The sequence below is a fragment of the Eschscholzia californica genome, unplaced genomic scaffold (assembly GCF_041429995.1).
Source record: "Eschscholzia californica isolate CP2 unplaced genomic scaffold, dmEscCali1.0.p SCAF_6, whole genome shotgun sequence".
Lineage (NCBI taxonomy): Eukaryota > Viridiplantae > Streptophyta > Magnoliopsida > Ranunculales > Papaveraceae > Eschscholzia > Eschscholzia californica.
Genome location: NW_028238483.1, coordinates 3,233,747 through 3,252,655, shown reverse-complemented (window position 1 = coordinate 3,252,655; position 18,909 = coordinate 3,233,747). Strand labels below are relative to the sequence as shown.

At 35.1% G+C, this 18,909-nt stretch overlaps 2 protein-coding genes and 2 long non-coding RNA genes across 10 annotated transcripts; 3 read left to right on the top strand and 1 right to left on the bottom strand.

Moving 5' to 3' along the window:
• Positions 1-2,323: 2,323 nt before the first annotated feature.
• Positions 2,324-16,744, bottom strand: LOC147530841 (Protein phosphatase 2C family protein). Of its 5 annotated transcripts, none has more exons than XM_086648689.1 (8): positions 16,484-16,689; positions 8,049-8,159; positions 7,796-7,890; positions 6,545-6,784; positions 5,931-6,207; positions 4,305-4,459; positions 3,664-3,828; positions 2,324-2,879 (listed from the first exon to the last, which is right to left on the bottom strand). In XM_086648689.1, the coding sequence occupies exons 3-7, from the start codon at positions 7,838-7,840 to the stop codon at positions 3,688-3,690; spliced, it is 858 nt and encodes a 285-aa protein (XP_086504815.1). In that variant the 5' UTR covers positions 7,841-7,890; positions 8,049-8,159; positions 16,484-16,689; the 3' UTR covers positions 2,324-2,879; positions 3,664-3,687. The 5 variants fall into 5 exon arrangements, with proteins under 5 accessions (XP_086504815.1, XP_086504817.1, XP_086504813.1 ...); XM_086648691.1 differs by having other exon boundaries at positions 8,053-8,159; positions 16,484-16,683; XM_086648687.1 differs by lacking the exon at positions 2,324-2,879 and having other exon boundaries at positions 3,435-3,828; positions 16,484-16,744.
• Positions 2,396-3,163, top strand: LOC147530844 (uncharacterized). Its single transcript, XM_086647229.1, has one exon. It carries the CDS (start codon positions 2,396-2,398, stop codon positions 3,161-3,163), a length of 768 nt encoding a protein of 255 aa, XP_086503355.1.
• Positions 9,114-10,643, top strand: LOC147530843 (uncharacterized). 2 transcript variants are annotated; one of them, XR_015228466.1, is made up of 6 exons: positions 9,114-9,196; positions 9,344-9,442; positions 9,569-9,650; positions 9,816-9,967; positions 10,067-10,170; positions 10,401-10,643. It is a non-coding gene; the product is annotated as an uncharacterized LOC147530843 (long non-coding RNA). The 2 variants fall into 2 exon arrangements; XR_015228467.1 differs by having other exon boundaries at positions 9,759-9,967.
• On the top strand, positions 12,953-15,067 carry LOC147530842 (uncharacterized). 2 transcript variants are annotated; one of them, XR_015228427.1, is made up of 5 exons: positions 12,953-13,277; positions 13,789-13,885; positions 13,977-14,044; positions 14,238-14,435; positions 14,535-15,067. It is a non-coding gene; the product is annotated as an uncharacterized LOC147530842 (long non-coding RNA). The 2 variants fall into 2 exon arrangements; XR_015228428.1 differs by having other exon boundaries at positions 13,006-13,277; positions 14,524-15,067.
• Positions 16,745-18,909: the final 2,165 nt, after the last annotated feature.

The window sequence follows — 18,909 nt, the reverse complement described above, 5'->3', positions numbered from 1 at the left end:
CTTCCTGAGCAGGTTAATCATACTCAAATTTGCCTTATCCCCAAAACCAAATCCCCTCAGACTACTTCTAACTATCGACCCATTAGTCTTATGAATACCACCTATAAAATCATCACCAAGATTCTTGCCAATCGTCTCAAATTGGTTCTTCCAGAGATCATTTTGCCTTTTCAAGCAGCATATGTTCCAGGGAGACAGATTACGGACAATATCATTATCAGTCAAGAGGTGGTACACTCATTTAAGCTCACTAAAGGATCGAAAAGTTTCTTTGCTCTTAAACTTGATATGTCTAAAGCTTTCGATCGTATCGAATGAAATTTTTTAGAGGCTATTATGCGTCGGATGGGGTTTGCTACTCAGTGGATTAGTCTCATTCACACTTGTATTTCTACATCGACCAAGGCAATTCTTATTAATGGCCGTCCTGGCCCTACCTTTAATGTCAGTAGAGGGATTAGGCAAGGTGATCCTCTCTCTCCCTTCTTGTTTACTCTTGCCATGGAAGGCCTCAGTCGTCTTCTTGAAACTAACAGGGTAGCTACGCCTTTTCGAGGGTTTCCTATCCCCAGAACCAGTATTAATATCAAACACCTTCTCTTTGCTGATGATTGCATCATTTTTTGCCAGAATGCCCTGGACAATATCTCTTCGCTTCAGCACATTCTTGATACCTTCTGTTCGGCGTCGGGACAGATGATTAATATTCGACAAATCTACTATCTTCTTTTCGAAAAACACTCATCCGAAATTCAAACGTATGATTATTCGTAATCTTAAGGTTCATCAATCCTCTAATCTAGACAAATATCGCGGCACTCATCTTTTCATAGGAGCCAATAAACAGAAAGTGTTTTCTTCCCTCACTACTCAAATCCAGAATAAACTCTCCAAATGGCAAGCCTCTCTCCTTTCTCAAGCTGGCCGCTCTATTGTTATTAATACAATAACAGCGGCTGTTCCCCGATACCAAATGCAATGCTTTGCCATCCCTAAAGGTATAAGCAATCGCATTGAAGTTCTTCAAAGAGCTTTCTGGTGGGGAAAAACCAATTCTATTCATACGATTAACTGGTCGGCTATCTGTCTTCCAAAAAAATTAGGCGGACTTGAATTTCGTTTCCCTATTTTAGATAATCAAGCTTTTTTTAGTAAGCTTGTCTGGCGACTCATTAAAGATCCTGGCTCCCCATGGGCTTCTATTCTTAAATCTAAATATTTCACCAAAGATCAAAAACCTAAAGAGGCGAAGAATCACCATTCGTGGCTAGGGATGTCAACGGGACGGGTTTGGGACGGTTCATCCCCTTCCCAACTCCGTCCCGTTAGCAAAAGGGTTTTACCATTACCGTCTCAATAATTAATCGGGGTGGATATTCAATTACCATATCCGTCCCAATTAAAAATTGTTAAACCGTTACCGCCCCGCCCCGACCCGCCCCGTTTAATATAACATGAGTCGGGTCGGGTTCAAGCAAAATATTTTGTGTTTTGTTTCACAAAAGTTATTTTAGTTTGAAGTAACATAACAATCGTTAACAAAATTTTATAAGACTTTGAGTATATCAATCATAAACACTACAACTACTTAAATAATACAAAACATAACATAGTTAAATTGATAATATAAGATTAAATTTTTTGAAACATAACCTTAAATAAAATATATATTTAATATATATATCGTACTAATCGGTTCGGGGCGGAGTTTACTATCTAATACCAAACCCCCCCCCCCCCCCCCCCCCCCCGAACCTGATTATTTTTTTTAACTTCATACCAAACCCGAACCGTTTAATAAACGAGTCGGTAAAACCCGTTCCATTAGGGGCGGGTTTGGGAAAAAAACCGCCGGTTCGGACCAAATTGCCACCCCTATTCGTGGCTCTGGAAATCCATATCCAAACATGTTGATAAAGTGTCCAAATTAACCTTTTGGGATGTTAATAAAGGTACGAACATTAGTATTTGGCATGACTACTGGATCCATAATCATCCTCCACCCTTAAGCAATACTACTAACAGCACCCTCACTATGGTTTCTCAACTTATTAGCAATAATCAATGGGATATAAATATATTAACTCAATGCTTTAACAGTGATATATGCAATACTATCTTGAGTATTAATTTACAGGGACAGATGGACGATATAGCCAGATGGTCATTAACCAAATCAGGTAACTTCACTATCAAATCCATTTACTATTATTTACGTACTGAGCACTATCCTTATGAGCTGAAGGAATGGACTTTCATTTGGCATATGCCTATTCAGCCAAAAATCAAACTATTCCTATAGAAATGTTGTACGAACAGCTTACCGGTAAGAGATAGAATTGGTCAGTATATTGGTCACAAATATACATGTGAATTTTGTCAGGAACAAGAAACAATGATACATGTCCTTTTACATTATGACTTGGCCGCTATGATATGGCTACATTTTAATGTCATTTCAATTAATATACCTAATCTGCTTGACTGGATTACTTCATGGAAAGATATAGATGAACAGATAAGTAGCCTTTTTGCGAGTATTCTCTGCCAGATTTGGAAAGCCAGATGTGATAAATGCTTTTCAAGTACTAATGTTCTTCCGATGATGATCATTGATCAAATCAAATGTACTACTAATCTTCTAAACCATCAAAGCACAACACAACAGGAAGAAAGGATTATCTTATGGTCACCACTGAGACCTCCTTTTGTTAAGATTAATGTGGACGCCTCTTTAATGGCTGCGAAGGAATTAGCAGGTATTGGATGTATAATGCATGATGACCAAGCAAATTTTCTAGCGGCAGCAGCTTGTAATTTTCGCGGCCAAAATGCAGAAGAATGCGAATGTTGGGCTATAATCAAAGCTCTCCAGTGGTCTACGAAAATGAAAATTGCTTATCTTCATATTGAAAGTGATAACCGTAATATAGTTCAGAAACTAAACAAAGAGCATTCAGATATCTACTGGCAGACAGACAAGCTTATCGACAAAGTGCATCAGCTGGAAGGTAATTTCATCAAAGTTATCTATATCCACATTATCAGAGAAGGAAACTATAAAGCAGATCATTTAGCTAAATGGAGTCGTATGAACGTGGGAACCTGGTTGTGGCTTTCTATATCTGACCTTCCAGAGACATTGTATAATTGTTTTAGTTAGGTCCTTTTGGTTTTTGTTTAGTTCCTTTTGTATCTCAACAAAAAAAAAAATATAGCAGCTAGGTGTTTTACTTGGAACATCAATGATCATAGATGGTTATGCAACAGCTTATACAATTCCGCGAAACCAGCGTAGAAAAACAATAAACACACACCTTAACACCTATGCAAGATAATATATCACACCGACAAACTATAAACTAGTATTACTATAAAATGAAGTACCAAGGAAACGTCAAAAGGCAACCCAAAATTATAACATGAAAAACAAATAAAAGAATATGAAACTAAATATCCTAAAAGAAGTATATCAATCCACACTATTAATGGTAGCTGAAATTTTTACAGAGAAGAAAAATGCAGATATATCCTGTTTTGTGGAGAAAATTTCATACTTCTACTCACTCATCAGGTGACATATACCTCTACCTATAACAGGAACTCTGTGCATTTATTAATCGAAGAAAACCAAAATCTAATATGTATATTCCATTAGCGAACCTGAAAATGGAGAGATTTACTGCTTCACTTCCTAAAACGAATAACGATGCAAGATATATCATCTTTACTATCCCTTCTTAATGCTTCAGCTGTTAGTTGTTTAGCAGCAGTCTGTGGGTCTTTGGTATTTTTCACAAGATCTATTGCTTCTTGATTATTCATGACCTGAAAAAGAAAATTGAACATGACGTGGATTGTACAAGGTGTTACGATGCAAATTGGATGTCATCCCCGTGGGTAAACAAATTCTAGCCCGGGAGCATGATCTGGTCCCACCCTAAACCTCAGTATAAGTTTCCGTAAACGTGTTTGTCAGGATTTGAACTCAAGAAAGTTATGAGCGTAGTACATGGGTAAGAGATGTTAATCATGATCCGAGTCATGTAGGAGTTATGATGCATATTGGATGTAGGCCCTAGCCATATCTGGGCCCACCCTAAACTTCTGTAGAAGCATCTGTATACGTCTACGTCAGGATCTGGCCTTACATAACTTATGGAATATTACATGGATAAGCATCGTCAATTGGATTTGACTGACCTCAACCTAAACATCTGTCAATTCTTGTATGCCAGGATCTGACTATAACAAAACAACGAAATATTACGACAATAAGCATCGTGGAAGAAAAGATGAATTACCTTCCATAGACCATCACTAGCGAGAATGAGAAGATCAGTATTTGAATCGATATCTGCAACTTGTATGTGAGGATCTGAACTTAAGTGTGCTTTAAGGTTCTTATCCCCGAAAGCACGAGAAACTGCTAACTGACCATTCACTCTGGGGACATCTCCTGATAAAATAAAATTGATATCAGCTTAACTATTCATAAGACATAACGATGAACCCACGACTAGCGGCAAAACCTATAACGATATCTGCAACTTATATATAAAGTATCTAAGATGATGTTATTCATTTTAAAAATCGATAGAACCGACGACTAGCGGCAAAACCTTTAAGACCACTAATGTTTCGGTTGACCATATCTCTAGCTTATGTTTGCAGCAAGGGATGGCTCTGGAATGACTCAGTTATACTACTTTTTCTTGAATTGGCGATCAAGTTAGATGAACTTTAGAAGAAATTTTGGACTAGAACTTAACATACATGACTTTAAAAGTAAGAAGTAGAAAGCCTCGGGACTCTAGTTCTTCGATCCATAAAATATAAGAGATTCTATATATAGGACTAAGCAGCCTTATGGCTCAAATAGAAAACCTAATACAGTTGCAAGGAGTGTACAGTGTAAAAGTGGCCTTTCAGTAAGACCTGACACTCGACCAGTAGCCCCAATTATAGTGCCTAGGCCCTAGAACAATAAAGAACAACTCTATGATCATTGCCCTAAGCTTGATGATAAAGACCCAAATTTCTGCACCGAATAACACAAAGGGAGATGCTAGAGTGACTTGGATGATGACTTAGAGGAAGACATAATGACGTGGAATTCACTAAAAGACGAGGTTTTTTGAAAGTTTGACTACGGTGGGGACCGTTTTTGTTTCCAAATGTGGAAACATGTCATCCTCTAAGTACCAATTTCTAAGTCACTCTATCATTTCCTTAACACAAATAGTGGCACATGTATCAATATCAGACACTCGTACTGTCGTACGTGTAGGATATGTAGAAAAAGGTTACTACGGGGATATGACAGTCAAGACCAACATTTTCGTGTCTAAGAACACAGTCAATTTCTTTTTTACATTTAAAGCAACCATTGTTATATTAAAGACGTTGCAAAGAGGCGTCTTACGGTCCTAACACGACTTTGTGCATAAAAGCACATGAAGTACACACAAAATCTGGAGTTATACCTACCGAAGCAGCTGCAAGTATCCGACAATAGCATACAGGTCTCCAACCCGAGTAACAGAGTGTCCTACTTCAGTATTCAAACACAGGCAAAAATACTAAAAAATGAGTATCCATGTTACATGTGGTAACCCTAATATTTTAACCTAACGAATGTGTAAGACAAGCCTATTCTAGAAGAGATCTAATGAGTCATGTCATGCCTAACTATGAAACATCCTAATAAGAAAGGACTTGAGATGGCATTCATATGTGATTTATCATTTATGTATATATGCATAAACTATGTTGAACACGACCTGTTGTTTGTTATGCTTTCAAGAGACGGTAGTTTTCACACAAGGAGAAAAATGAATAGAAGATAAATCTTCGGAGTATAACTAAATGTACTTGAACAAAAATAGGAAATACTGGAAAAAAAAATTGCATCGAGCGAAGTAGCTAACCTGGTATATTGGAGACAAATCCTCCCTTTCTCTCAATGATATGTCGTTCAGTGAGTGCTTCATGATCGATACTCATTTGTATAGCCTTCCAACCTTTGGAAAGAACTGCTCGTGAATCTCCCACATTGGCAACTAATAGCTTTTTACCATCTATAAGTACAGCGGTAACAGCAGTTGACCCGCCATCTCCTAAACCAGACTTATGAGAAAGAATTTCTTTGTCAGTCTTTACATATGCCTTCGAAATAGAACTGTTTGGATCCGTCCAGAATGCCTCCTGTAATGAGTTGAAAATTAAGCCCTCGTTTTTAACAGCTAGAACCTAGAAATATCTTTTTACTACCTTCTTTTCCATTCTTAGAACCGGCTTTTCAATAAAGCTTCTTTTACTAACATCCCATGTCCTAAATCTACTTTAAAACGTGAGTTATATATGTTTCACATATTGGGACATAACTGTATAACATTGGGTGTTAAAAGAAAAGTATAAAGTGTTTTTGAGCCATCACGTGAGTATGCCCTAAAGAGCAAAAAAGACCAAATTGTTTCGGCCAAGTTTGTTTGACATAGTTCAAGTGTTACGGTAATCCTCTGAATCCAAATAAACAACCAACCTCTTTTAGGATATTCTGAAATAAATTGTTTTGTAGGTAAGCAGGTACGACATGTCCCATATGACCATCATATATGGCAAAAAGACCAAGTTCGTGGCCCCTGGTATGCATGAACTTTGCAACATGAAAATCCTCCATAGGATGACAAGCTTTTCCTTTTACAAGGTTGAAACCATACTGGATTTTCTTCTGATTGCTTCTACCTTTCCCAGTTCCACATGAAGAACTTACTTCTACGGACTACACACACGCAAGAACAAAGAAGTTTAAGACCAAGGAAAACCAAGAAAATATATTAGCCGACGACGTGAACAAGTCATTACGTGTGAGGATACTAATTGAAAGTCTACTAAGTACGAAAAAAGAACGAACAGTTCACACTTTAACCAGAGCATCATCATCGTGGTTTATCAACTATACATACAGAAGAAAGAAAAGTTAAGAGAAGAAAAGCATCTGAAAATATCTGTGAGTGACTACAGAAGCCTATAAGTCGTATGAAACAGTGCACGGAAAGCTTGACGAACAAATAAGACAAATTAGGTTTCACAATCGAACTATAAAATAATTTTTATAATTGAACAATAAAATAACAGAGACTCAAGACCAGTAAGTGTCGAATCAATTGGTTGCCTTCTTTGTAAGCAAGCCACGATTTCTCATCTCTTTATGCACTAACAAGTAACGACAATAATAGATTCACAATCAACCCATTAATAATATAAGCATGTAGCATCCCATGACAGTGAAATCCAATAAAGAGTCAAGATAATAAGGGATTTCATCCTAAATATGCGAAAGCATACACAATTTTATACAAATCATCTCCCAAAAAGATTTAGATTCTCAAACTAAAACCAATATTATTGAAACAGAGAAGGTATTCCTCCTCTTAGTCTGGAGGCCTATGAGGTTTAAACTGCAAGTAAGGATTTAAAAAATAATGATACTGTGGCATTATTAATTCAAATTGGAAAAGGAATCATAAACTAAATTACAAGAACCTAAGTAGACAAAGTGAAGTTTGATCCCTAAAATTACAAACCCTAATTTGCAAAATTGATTTTTTTTTGTAGATATACAAACACTAATCATATAGATCCCAAAGCTCATCCACATAAAACCAATGAAACAACACAAGTACACAATACTAAAATTTGGAAAAAACAATCAAAACATAGATAGAGATTTCAACAAGAAAAAAAGAAGCCCAAACCCTAAAAAAACATATGAATAAAGAAATTTACTCACCCTAGAACGGCCACGGTTCAAACACCAAAATCTCTCACAATTCATCAATTAATCTCTTTCTGCTAAATCAAAATCTTCTTTTACAACCCACAGGTCTGCAAAAGATCAAAAAGAATAAGCTTGAATTGATCAAAGAAAAAATAACCTAACATTCAAAGAAGTAAGTAATCCTAAAACCCCACCACATAAATTAAAATTTACCAAATAAATTATAATATCAGAATAGAAGAAGAAGAAGAAGAAGCTGACTTACCCACCAAACGATTATCACTTATTTTGAATTAGAGATGAGACTTTCAATTTTGACTTCTCAACTTGTTCTTCGCTTCTCTTTCAACAAAAAAAAACTTGTTCTTCGCTTAAACTAAATATATATATATATATCTATTATATAAAACGCAAAGTTTTTTGCTGACTGGGACAAACCGAAAGACAAATCCGGTCGTTCGTCCTATTTTTCTACAAATCTAAACCACTAGATCTATTACCTCCCTTAAAAAATGAAGATTTGTTAACCCACTCAATGAGATAATGTCAACAACATGATGAATCTGGACCGTCTAATTAATTTAACAAAATGTGGTTGAACTTTCATCTCAATTTGTAGCCTTTGGATACATCTACGTCTCAAATCATGGTCATCCTCTTTAAATGCTGGTATTTATTCTTGACATTTAAGATATCAGTTACTAATTCTGAATTATTCCCTAAGAAAGTGGTTCTTCTTCGCTAATACCAAACGCCAAAATGAATCACCTCTACTAATCTATCTAAAAGTTTCTTCACTCCCCTCATTCTCATCATCTTCTGTCAGGCTCTCCCTTCCCCGTTTCATTACCTGGTTAGAAATTCCGAAGATCTTCATTCTTTGAACAACTCCAGAAAACTGGTAAGACCTACTTCTTTTCTTGGTGATCAGTTTTTCGGTGTTTAGAATTTTTTCTAAATTGGGTTTTATGTTTTTGTTTTTGCTGAAAACCTCTCTGGCTTCAATTTGGGGTTTCCGTTACCAAATCGATTCACGGTTAGATTCATTTTGAAGGTGAGATTTGACCAGAATTTTTCTACCAAGTCTTCATTTTTATGATTAAAGTTTCATGTCACTGTAATTAGAATTTTGATTTACACTATTTATCTCTCTCAGTGTTTCTATTTTCAGGGTTCAGAGGAATCAAGGTGAGGACAGGTATGTTTCGGATTTCTTTAGTAAATATGAGATAATTTTATTTAATTATATATAGTATATCATTCAAGTTTATGAGATGATATTTTTTAATTCAATTTGAATGTTTATTACTTGATTAGGGTTTTGATATACTATATATATAACCCTAAAGCTACAACAACTATGGTAAAGACAGCTGAAGCATTCTCATTTCCAATGAATTAATCGAGTCAAGTGTAAGTTTTTTTTATGAATCTGGATTTCCTCTTTCAGTTAATTGATTATAAATAATCTTATTGAAAGAATTGTTATTTTCCTCAATGTATGAGCTACACTGCCCTGTAATTTAAGCGGTTCATTTTATATGGTTTTCCGTTTTGTAGTGAGAATTGAATCAGAAGAAGGTTATGTTTTGTAGAGCAATGGAGTTAACTGTTATTTACTGCTAGACATTCATTTGGACGCCCACCTACTGAATATTGGTAACTTTGTTTTCATCTAAATTGATGTGGTTTTTCTTTCTTTATTCTCTCTTTATTAGTGCTTTAATACATTGATGCCTACAATATAGATCAGTTTTCTTTTTCATAATGCATATTTTGTTACAGGGCTCTTCGCCGGATGTTTTGTTGCACTTTCTTGGATATGTCATCATGGCAGACATTGTCGGGATGTTTAAGCAGCAATCTGGTACTATATACATGAAACTTTCTATCCTATTGTAGACATTCTTGTGTTCATAAAAAGACTAATTTTACTTGTTTTGTATTTCTGTAAATTCGACGCTTTTATTTGCAGCATGTTCCACCTAATATTTTTGCACTTTTTTCTGTATGGGTTCGACTTTGAATGTAGAGAAAAATTTGAACAAACTATAACTTCATCTTCGAATTGGCCCCAAAGATCTTAAATATAGAGGTGTATGAATCATGGTTGTTCATTTACCTCTCATTGCAAAAGTTTTGTTCATTGATTCAATTCGGTCTATTCCTAGCATTCTTCTTCTGGTAATTCCTAAGCACAACTTAAATTCACGTCAGCATAGTATATTTTTTTAAGTTTCAAATATGAATGGTAAAGTTCAAAGCTTTTTGTTGTGTATGCAGCTCTTTTGTACTTGTGTTGGTTTGCACATTAAACATTGTCTACCGATCAAGCATTTTCGTTTCCTTCAAGCGATATGGAAATCATATTGACACCCCTTTACAAGGTATATGTTGAAACTTATCTATGTCCAGCCAAAATCTTTTGACTTGGCACGTTGTTTGGGAGGCCAAAACAACAATGACACGTTATCAATGAGGGTTGTAATTCTATTTTTTTTTCCTTAAAAAAAATGAGGGTTGTAATTCTATTCCATTAATTAATAATGATTCTAGAAAGTATAATTTCCTTTTTCGTAGGTTTTAATGCTTGACTATTTTTTTTATGGAAATGCAGGTTCATAAATTCCTAAGGTATCTTTCTTTGTTTTGTAAGGATAAACTTGTGCCTAACATTAATTTGAGAATTCGGTGTTACAAGAAATGTTTCGATGAGGGAGAGACAGGTCATCTAATCAAGGTGCACCCTAATAAATTTGGACAAGCACAATTCGGCGTTGTTAGCAGCTGGTGCCGAAGTTGCTTACGGAAAAGAAACAGGCAGGGTTCGGCTATGATTTATCGTTATTGTGTCCGAGTGATGCCACAATTTATTAATTTTATTCGGAGTTTGTAAAAGACTGGGGTTTACTTCAATCTAATTCTAGAAATCCGTCGTTAAGAAATGAAATAACGCTTCAATAAAAAATCGTTTACTATTTCTCGATGGTGAGTTGATAAAATCTCATCTTTTATTAAGTTTTTTTTTTGTTCTTAACTAGATCATTTTTTATTTATCTCTTCTTTTGTTTCTTATAGGGTTTGAATATAGATCAGTTATTGAGGTTGAAAAACAAGAAACAATAAAAGATACCAACAATTCCTACAGTGACGGATGAAGAGGAAAATGATCTCAAACCCAAATTGTATTATTAAATACAAAAATTTGACAAGACAAACCAAAATTGAGGGTGAAAGAAGACTAAAAAAACGAATCCAAATTTGAGGCGAAAGAAGACTAAAATGGAACAACTCATAAAACATATATGGTGTGTTTGGTTGCAGGATTCCTAAGTAGGATTCCTATCAAAAATGGGATTTGGTAGGAATCATGAATCCTTGGTCTGTTTGGCTACCAAAAATCCTAGGACTCTTGAATCCTAAGGATTCCTAATTCCAAAATTTGTATAGGACCAAAATCTCACCCTACCCCCTAGGATTTGCTAGGATTTTGGATTAATGAACCTAATTTCAAACTTAAAATCAACAAAAAACTATTTCCTTCTACAAAATCATTATTTTTTTTCAAAGTCATTGTTTTTGTCAAAAATCATATTTTTTCTAAACACGTTTAAAAATACTCAAATAATAATAAATCATAGGATTCTTAGTTGCCAAACAAGCCAAAAAATATTACTTGGATTCATGAATCCGTGGAATCATGAATGCTAAGGACTCATGAATCTGCGGATTCATGATTCCGCCTTCCAAACACACCAATAGTCAATTTGTTCTTTTAACTTTTAGGGGTTTTGGCGGCAAGTTTTAGTCAATTTGCTTTGTTATCGTTCTTTTAACTTCAGTTCATTGTAATCCTTTCTGGCGTTCGCCTATAAATGAAGTTATCTGATTTCAAAAAAATCAAATAAAAAATAAAACAGATAGTGGATAAATTGGTTAAGGACCTTCTTGTGTTTTTCTTTTTCTTTGTCGTATTATACATTATGGTTGAAATGTCGACGGTAAATTTAGGAGGAAAAGAAATAAATTGTGACTATCATGTCAACATATTTTATTGTCTAGGAGGGATTTCGCTTACTTGTATTTTTAGTACAAGTAGGTACGGAGTTTGTTATGGCTTTTTTACTATCGTCCGACCGTTACCGAGGCTTGTGCCTCGGTTCGATATATAATGACTGAAGCTAACTTTGGGTGGTTAATCCGATCAGTTCATCGATGGTCGGCAAGTATGATGGTCTTAATGATGATTTTGCACGTATTTCGTGTGTATCTCACCGGTGGATTTAAAAAGCCTCGCGAATTGACTTGGGTTACGGGTGTGGTTCTGATTGTAATGAATTTGGATGTATTTTTGGGTTTGTGTAGCGTGTATTGACATATGGGTTTGTTTCTCGGGCTTTTTAGTAGGTGTTCCGAAATGAAGGAAATATGTTGATGGTCACAGTGAGCATAAAAACGGTTAGAAAATGCAGCGAGTAGTTGATCTGACCACCATTTTGTGGGGAAGCAATAGGTTTTGGTTGCATATATGGTGCTTCTTATGCATAAATCAGTTAACCTCTACCATTCCCAGTTATTCGACTTAGAGGTCTTCCTTTTTATTCCATAGAAATTGACATTGTTGAGTCATTTCAAGATCTTAATATTGTAGATATTTCTTTCGTCCCCAAATATGAAAGGTTCAGAAGCACTTTTTGTCCTTCAGTGCGCACTTCAAATTAATTATGCACTTCAGAGGAATATGCAGGTTATGGGAAGTCGGTATATCAATTGAAGGTTTCAGGGGTAAGAGATAATAATGACACTTGGTAGTCGGTATATTAAACTATTTCCTAAAAAATAGAGGAGGTTGTTGCCAGAGCATGATGAGGTAATTTTGTAAATCCAGTCTTGACATCTAGCATGGTATGATATGCTAAATTCAAATATGTAATCTGGCAGCCAATAAGGTTTGCGTTTTATAAGGGTATAAAATTTGTGATATGATAAAAAAAACCTGCCCGTGCCCTAGGGACAAGTTGAAAGAAAAATGTTTTGTGCTGACTGGGACAAGTTGAAAGAAAAATCAAACCGTTCGTTCTGTTTTTTTATAGTATCCTCACAGTTGGATCTATTACCTACCCTTAAAAAAAACAAATTAGTTCACCCACTCATTAGAGTAAACACAACAGACCCCACAATTTGTTTTAATCTAAGTCGTTGAAGGATAATTCGATGATCGAGATGAACTTTCGGAAAACCCATCTTCTTCCCATGGGCTGCATCTCTTTCCCTCTCACTGGAAACCCTAACGTCTCCCTCATTAATTCTTCAGTTACTCATCTCCCATTTAATTTGTTTGCGGACTGGGACCTCCCATTTTATTTCAGTTACCAAACTCTTCCTTTTTCTCGAATGACCGGATATACCTTCCTACGTGGAGAGACAAAGAGGAGAAGATTTCAACAGTTTTTAGGAGGAATGAAGTTTTTATGTATCCTTCGTTCTCCCTCAGGTCTTCATCTGTTCTTATTTTGCTGATTCTATCTTTGTTTTTTGTTCTTTGATTAATTTATGAAGTTTTAAGATGCTAATGGAGGAGGAATAGACCTAGGTTGGGGATTATACTTTTTGTGCTATTTGAATCTTTGAATTCCCATTTTGGGTTATTAGATTTTATCTTTGGTGGAAATCTTTACTTTAATATGTGTACTACGTTATTATTGATGGTAGATTTTATCTCTGGTGGTAATCTTTACTTTTATACTCTTACTACCTTTGGTATAGTTGATCCAGATTGGCTTGCTTATTAACAAAAATTCTTGTATTCGTTAGCAAAATTGAGATTTCTGGTAAGAAGCGATGTTCATATTATTAAGTTTATTGATGCTTCTTTTTGTATTTTTTCGCAGATCAAAGTTTCAAACTTAGCTCTTAATAATGCCTTTTATTTGGTCTATAATATTTTGATTTTTGTAGCAATCATCTTTTCAGTTTCACTTAATTATGTCTAATTTTGTACACAGTGTGATTATGGTCGTCTACCATTATCAACAAAACGATTCATGGAGTGAAATGTGGAGTTTTTGATTGAATGTGTGGATGATTTGGCAATGGAACAACGTATGCCTATTATTCTATTTCTCTTGAATGTTTTAACCCCCTTCATGATCATATCTTAAAACGAGTCTACTAATCTTTTTCATTCCTCCAGTTCCAGTTCTACTATCGGAACCTCTCCAGGCAACAAGCTCAACAACAAGCCTGGCTTCAAAAGAGAAGGTAAAATATCATTTATGACCATCTACGTAGTACCTAACTATACATGTTATATGTTCATTTGGTGGTTTCCTAAGATATGTTTCGGTTCTAAATGTTCGTTGTTGGTTATTATAACGACAAATTTTTACGTTCTCAGTTATATCACAGGAATTCTTATTCGTATGTGCTTCTTGTATGACTTCTTTGTCATTAGTTTTCTAGGGCAGAAAGCATGCACGTAACTCCGCAGGAGTAGAACCATTGCCTGAGGAAGATCCTTCAAATCCAATCTTTAAGACAGTCCCTAAACCATCACAGCTGAATAGTTAGCTCATAACTAATCAGATCTCTAACTATGAGCTCCAGTTGTTGGAAGAAAATCCTCAACCAATTTAGATATTTTATATTGAATGTTAGTTTCTCCACTCTTTACCTTTGGATATATTTGAGTACAATCTCTCGTGCTTTTGGACAGATGTATGACATTCTCATGATTTTAGATTTGTTACAGTTGTAGAGCAACATGAAGTGGAAGATTCAATCACAGAGTTGCATGGTGAAGACTAATGGAGCTAGGTAAATAGTTTATTTTGGTTAGAAAGCCTCAGCCTAAGATGGGTGATTACAATATCTAGATGGTTATACCCCAATGGAAGATAGTTATGGGCATAAACTTACAAAGCTAAAGAATTCAACAATAGCTCTCAATTGGTTTAGTCATGGGGGAGGTAGGACCAGCCTTTTTCCTTGCAATCGCCATGTTCACTTTTGTGTTTAAAATTGGATCTTTGGTCACCGAGAAATGGCTCACGCGCCAAGTATTTTTTTTTTCTTTGGTGTATCTTTAAATTTACTTTATGATGAGAAGAATAGAATGCCTTTGTGCCATTCATTAATAAACCTTTCTTAATCTCGTTAGCGGTAATGGATATTCATCAACTTATAATGGATATTCATCAACTTATTATGGTTATCAATGCAGAGCTGGTCATTGTTCATGAAGATATGAAATATTATAATGTATCAACACTTTCTTTATGTTTTTTCTATTGTATTAAATAATATTGCAAGCAATTTCTGATATCGAATCTTATACGAAGGAAAAGTTTTTTTTAGATGCAAATGGTTTTTTATCTTATTTATGATGACAATGTCTCCTAATTTTTATGGTTTACTGATGTTCCATACTTCATTGTAGTTGTAATAAAAAAGAAGGTTAAAGTTAAAGAAGGTAACAATCATCAGAGGAAAACACGAGCGTTATGAGAAACCTCAATAGTTTATAATCAACTTCCTTCAAAGAACTTTTGACAATTAATATTTCTAACATGGATCACGAACCTATTGAAGTTGTGATAACAGTGCAGATGCAGTGAATGAAAGAAATAATCGAACAATCATGGAGTTAAGCATCAAAGAAGTAAAAAAATATATCGTAGTACGCAAGGAACTTCACTAAGGTATGGTAATTGAGGAGCTAAAAAATGAAGATCCTCGTGGTCATAACATAGTTGTTTTTAGATGCAAGTTGAACTACTTTGTGCTTACGAGACCTGCTAAAATAGTTGATTCAAGTTCATTACACTGGTAATATGAAAAGTGATGGTAATTTTTATATTTTACAAAAGACTGTCCACATTTTGAATTCAGATCAGGTACTTGACTTAAGAGACCAAAATTCTTCAATGATTTCAGTCATTCAGCGACACCTATTGTTTTTTTCTTTTTCAGACATGAAATCCAACTCATGTATTTCATTCATATAGATATTTATCTTAACTTGTGCATTTGCTTTTTGGCCCATTTTTTAGCATGCTCTCCGCTATGAGTTTATTGGCTTAAACCAACCTGAAATGACAATTTTTCTTCTGGAAACAAAAAAGTCAAAGTGGGACACTAGATGAACATTGCCATTTGCCACTTTGAAAACTATTGTTGCTTTTTCCATAAATATTGCTTTGTATGACTTGAGTCCTCAGGAGGTCACGTATGTGACAAAAAGGCGAATCACAATCCCTCTAATAATTTATGGGCTTAGCTTTACTTATCTTGGTCGGAAGATCTTCTTTCTAAAAATGCCATGGTGTTGGTTGTTTGTGGTTCATTTATGGTGTTAAAGGAGCTCCAGCTAAATACTACTCTCACAACAAATGAGTTGGCTTATATTCGAAACTTCTGTGAGTCTGTTCCACAACAATTGAGTTAGAGCCCAACTTAGAGGTCTATTCTCCAACAACATTGTTTCATTCTATTAAAATATTTTCTGATCAGAAAACTATCACTTATAGTTTATGTTCCAAATGTAAAAGCACAAGAATACGTAGACACTTTTGTTTGGTTTTATTACTCCCATTCTCCTATTCAGATGATAAAAGCTTTTAAACTAGCCATTATCATATTTTATAGAATCTCTTTTTATGTTCCAAATAATATTATTCGTGCCGAAGGCACGGGTTATACCTAGTATATATATAAAAACCCAAAGAAAAGATGAAGACTAAAAATATAATCAGAAGTAGAGTAGAACCTAGTAGGATTTTAAATAAGACCAGCTTTACCATAGAAGGAAAGAGGAAGTCAAAAATAAGGAGCTATTTCATCGCCCAATTTAAAAAATCCACGAAACGTGAACAAAATGGGAGAATTTGTTTTTCGACAACATTCTCACTTTGGGCCCTCCCGTCCCCCTAATTTTGTTGGAGAGGCGAGCCGGCCCTAGTATTAGTAGTCGTTGAGTACGTAAAACTGACGGTCTTTATTGGTCTGCTTGACGATGGTCTTTATTGGTCTGCTTGACTAGATATCTTGTTTAAATAATGAAATATTAATTCTCTCGATTTTTCAAATGTCAAAAATTTACATTTTTTAAATTGACAATAAGTATAGTTCAAAAAATTTAATCTGTACAGAAAGAATATGAGATAAACTAAACATACAACTCAACATGGAGAAAAACTAATCCAGATTCAAGTGGCACGTTAAGTATTCTCTCTGGAGGAATTTCAATTGCCTTTACACACAAAAAACTAAGAGACACGAATTATAGAGAACGTTATTATTGTCAGTTATCGTTAATCATCTGTAATAATAATAAGATTTCTCCTTTATGCTCATCTCCTTTTCATACATTTCTTCATTATAACGTTTTTCTTGAAGCATTACTTTATGATTAAACTTTTAATAAATCAAAATTCTCATAGTCATCTAAAAAATCTAATTTATCTTCTTATCCAATGAATGTATCAGTTTCTTAATAATGTTATAAAAGCGTTTGTCAGGAAGATGCATTTATCCAAAAGGATACGTCCTGATGGGGCAGGTGAATTTACATCAAAGGCTTTGGATGCTTATTGTCAGTCAGTTGGTATTGATGTTGAACATCTTGTAGCTTATGTTCATACCCAGAATGGTTCAGCAGAATCATTCATAAAACATCTACAACTAATTATACGACCAATGTTTATGAAAACTAAGTTGTCTGTTTCTACATGTGGATCTCCAATATTGCATGATGCAACTTTGATCCGCCTTCAACCAGAGTGAATGGTTATTCGCCGTTACAACATGTTTTGGGTCATCAACCAAATATTACACATTTACGTGTTTTGGGTGTGCGGTGCATATCCCTATCTCACCTCAACGACGACTGGGTATATATATTGGTTTTGATTCACCATCTACCATAAGGTATTTGGAACCTATGACAGGTGATACTTTTACCGCAAGGGTTGCAGATTGTCATTTTGATGGACAATTTTCCCACCATTAGGGGGAGAAAATCCTTCTACATCGGATAGTAAACAAAATGATTTGTGTTAGCATACACAATGTTTGTCTCATCTAGATCCTCACACTAGCCAGTCAGAACTAGATGTACATAAGATAAAACATTTGCAAGTCATTGCAAATAAATTACCAGATGCATTTAATGATACAACAAGGGTAACAAAATCATATATACACATGCCGCTAATGCTCGTACACGAATTAATATTCCTAGAGGACCAGGTAGAAATGCTATAGCAAATGAGTCATCTAAAGCACATCAGAAACGTGGACAACCTAAAGATACTATCCCTAGAAAGAGGAAGAACCAGTCACAAAATAATAGTTCTCTAGAAGATACTATTAATGGTACACCCACACTTTATGAACAAATACCCATTGAAGGGGGTAAAGCCCTTGACGAGACACAGATACCTAACAATAAGGAAATCTTTATAAATGTTCGAAGGAAGTGTGAGATCGAAATGAAACAATTATTCATGAGGTATTCTTCTTTGCGGTGGCAACCTTAATTCTGAAAGAGAATGATGATTATGAACCACACTCTATTGAGGAATGTCGACAAAGACCCGATTGGTCGAAATGGAAAGACGCAATTCATGCATAAATAGATTCACTCAATAAGCGTAGTGTTTTTGGACCAGTGGTCCTCACACCTAAGAGTGTAAATCCAATTGGGTTTAAATGGTTTTTGTGAGAAAACGCAATGAAAATAATGAAATCGTTCGCCACAAAGCACGACTTGTGGCACAAGATTTTCAACAAAGACCTGGGATAGATTATGAGGAACCATATTCTCATGTTATGGATGCAATTACATTTAGATATTTAATCAGTCTGGCAGCTCAAGAAGAGCTTGATATGCATCTACTAGTTGTAGTTACTGCGTATCCATATGGCAATCTAGATATTGATATTTATATGAGAATTACTGAAGGATTCAGATTACCTGAGGCAAAATCACGTGTCATGTATTCACTTAAACTTAATAGAGCTTTATATGGACTAAAGCAATCAGGGCGAATGTGCTACAATCGCCTCAGTGAATACTTGACCAAGGAAGGATATGTAAATGATCATATTTGTCCATGTGTATTCAT

Excerpts from the sequence above, each read along its gene's own strand:
- LOC147530844 (XM_086647229.1), top strand. The coding sequence starts at position 2,396 with ATGATACATGTCCTTTTACATTATGACTTGGCCGCTATGATATGGCTA.
- LOC147530841 (XM_086648687.1), bottom strand. The coding sequence starts at position 7,840 with ATGAATTGTGAGAGATTTTGGTGTTTGAACCGTGGCCGTTCTAGG. Across the intron at positions 6,208-6,544 it reads TTCAGAATATCCTAAAAGAG|GAGGCATTCTGGACGGATCC; the intron begins GTTGGTTGTTTA and ends AACTCATTACAG. Across the intron at positions 3,829-4,304 it reads CTAGTGATGGTCTATGGAAG|GTCATGAATAATCAAGAAGC; the intron begins GTAATTCATCTT and ends TTTCTTTTTCAG.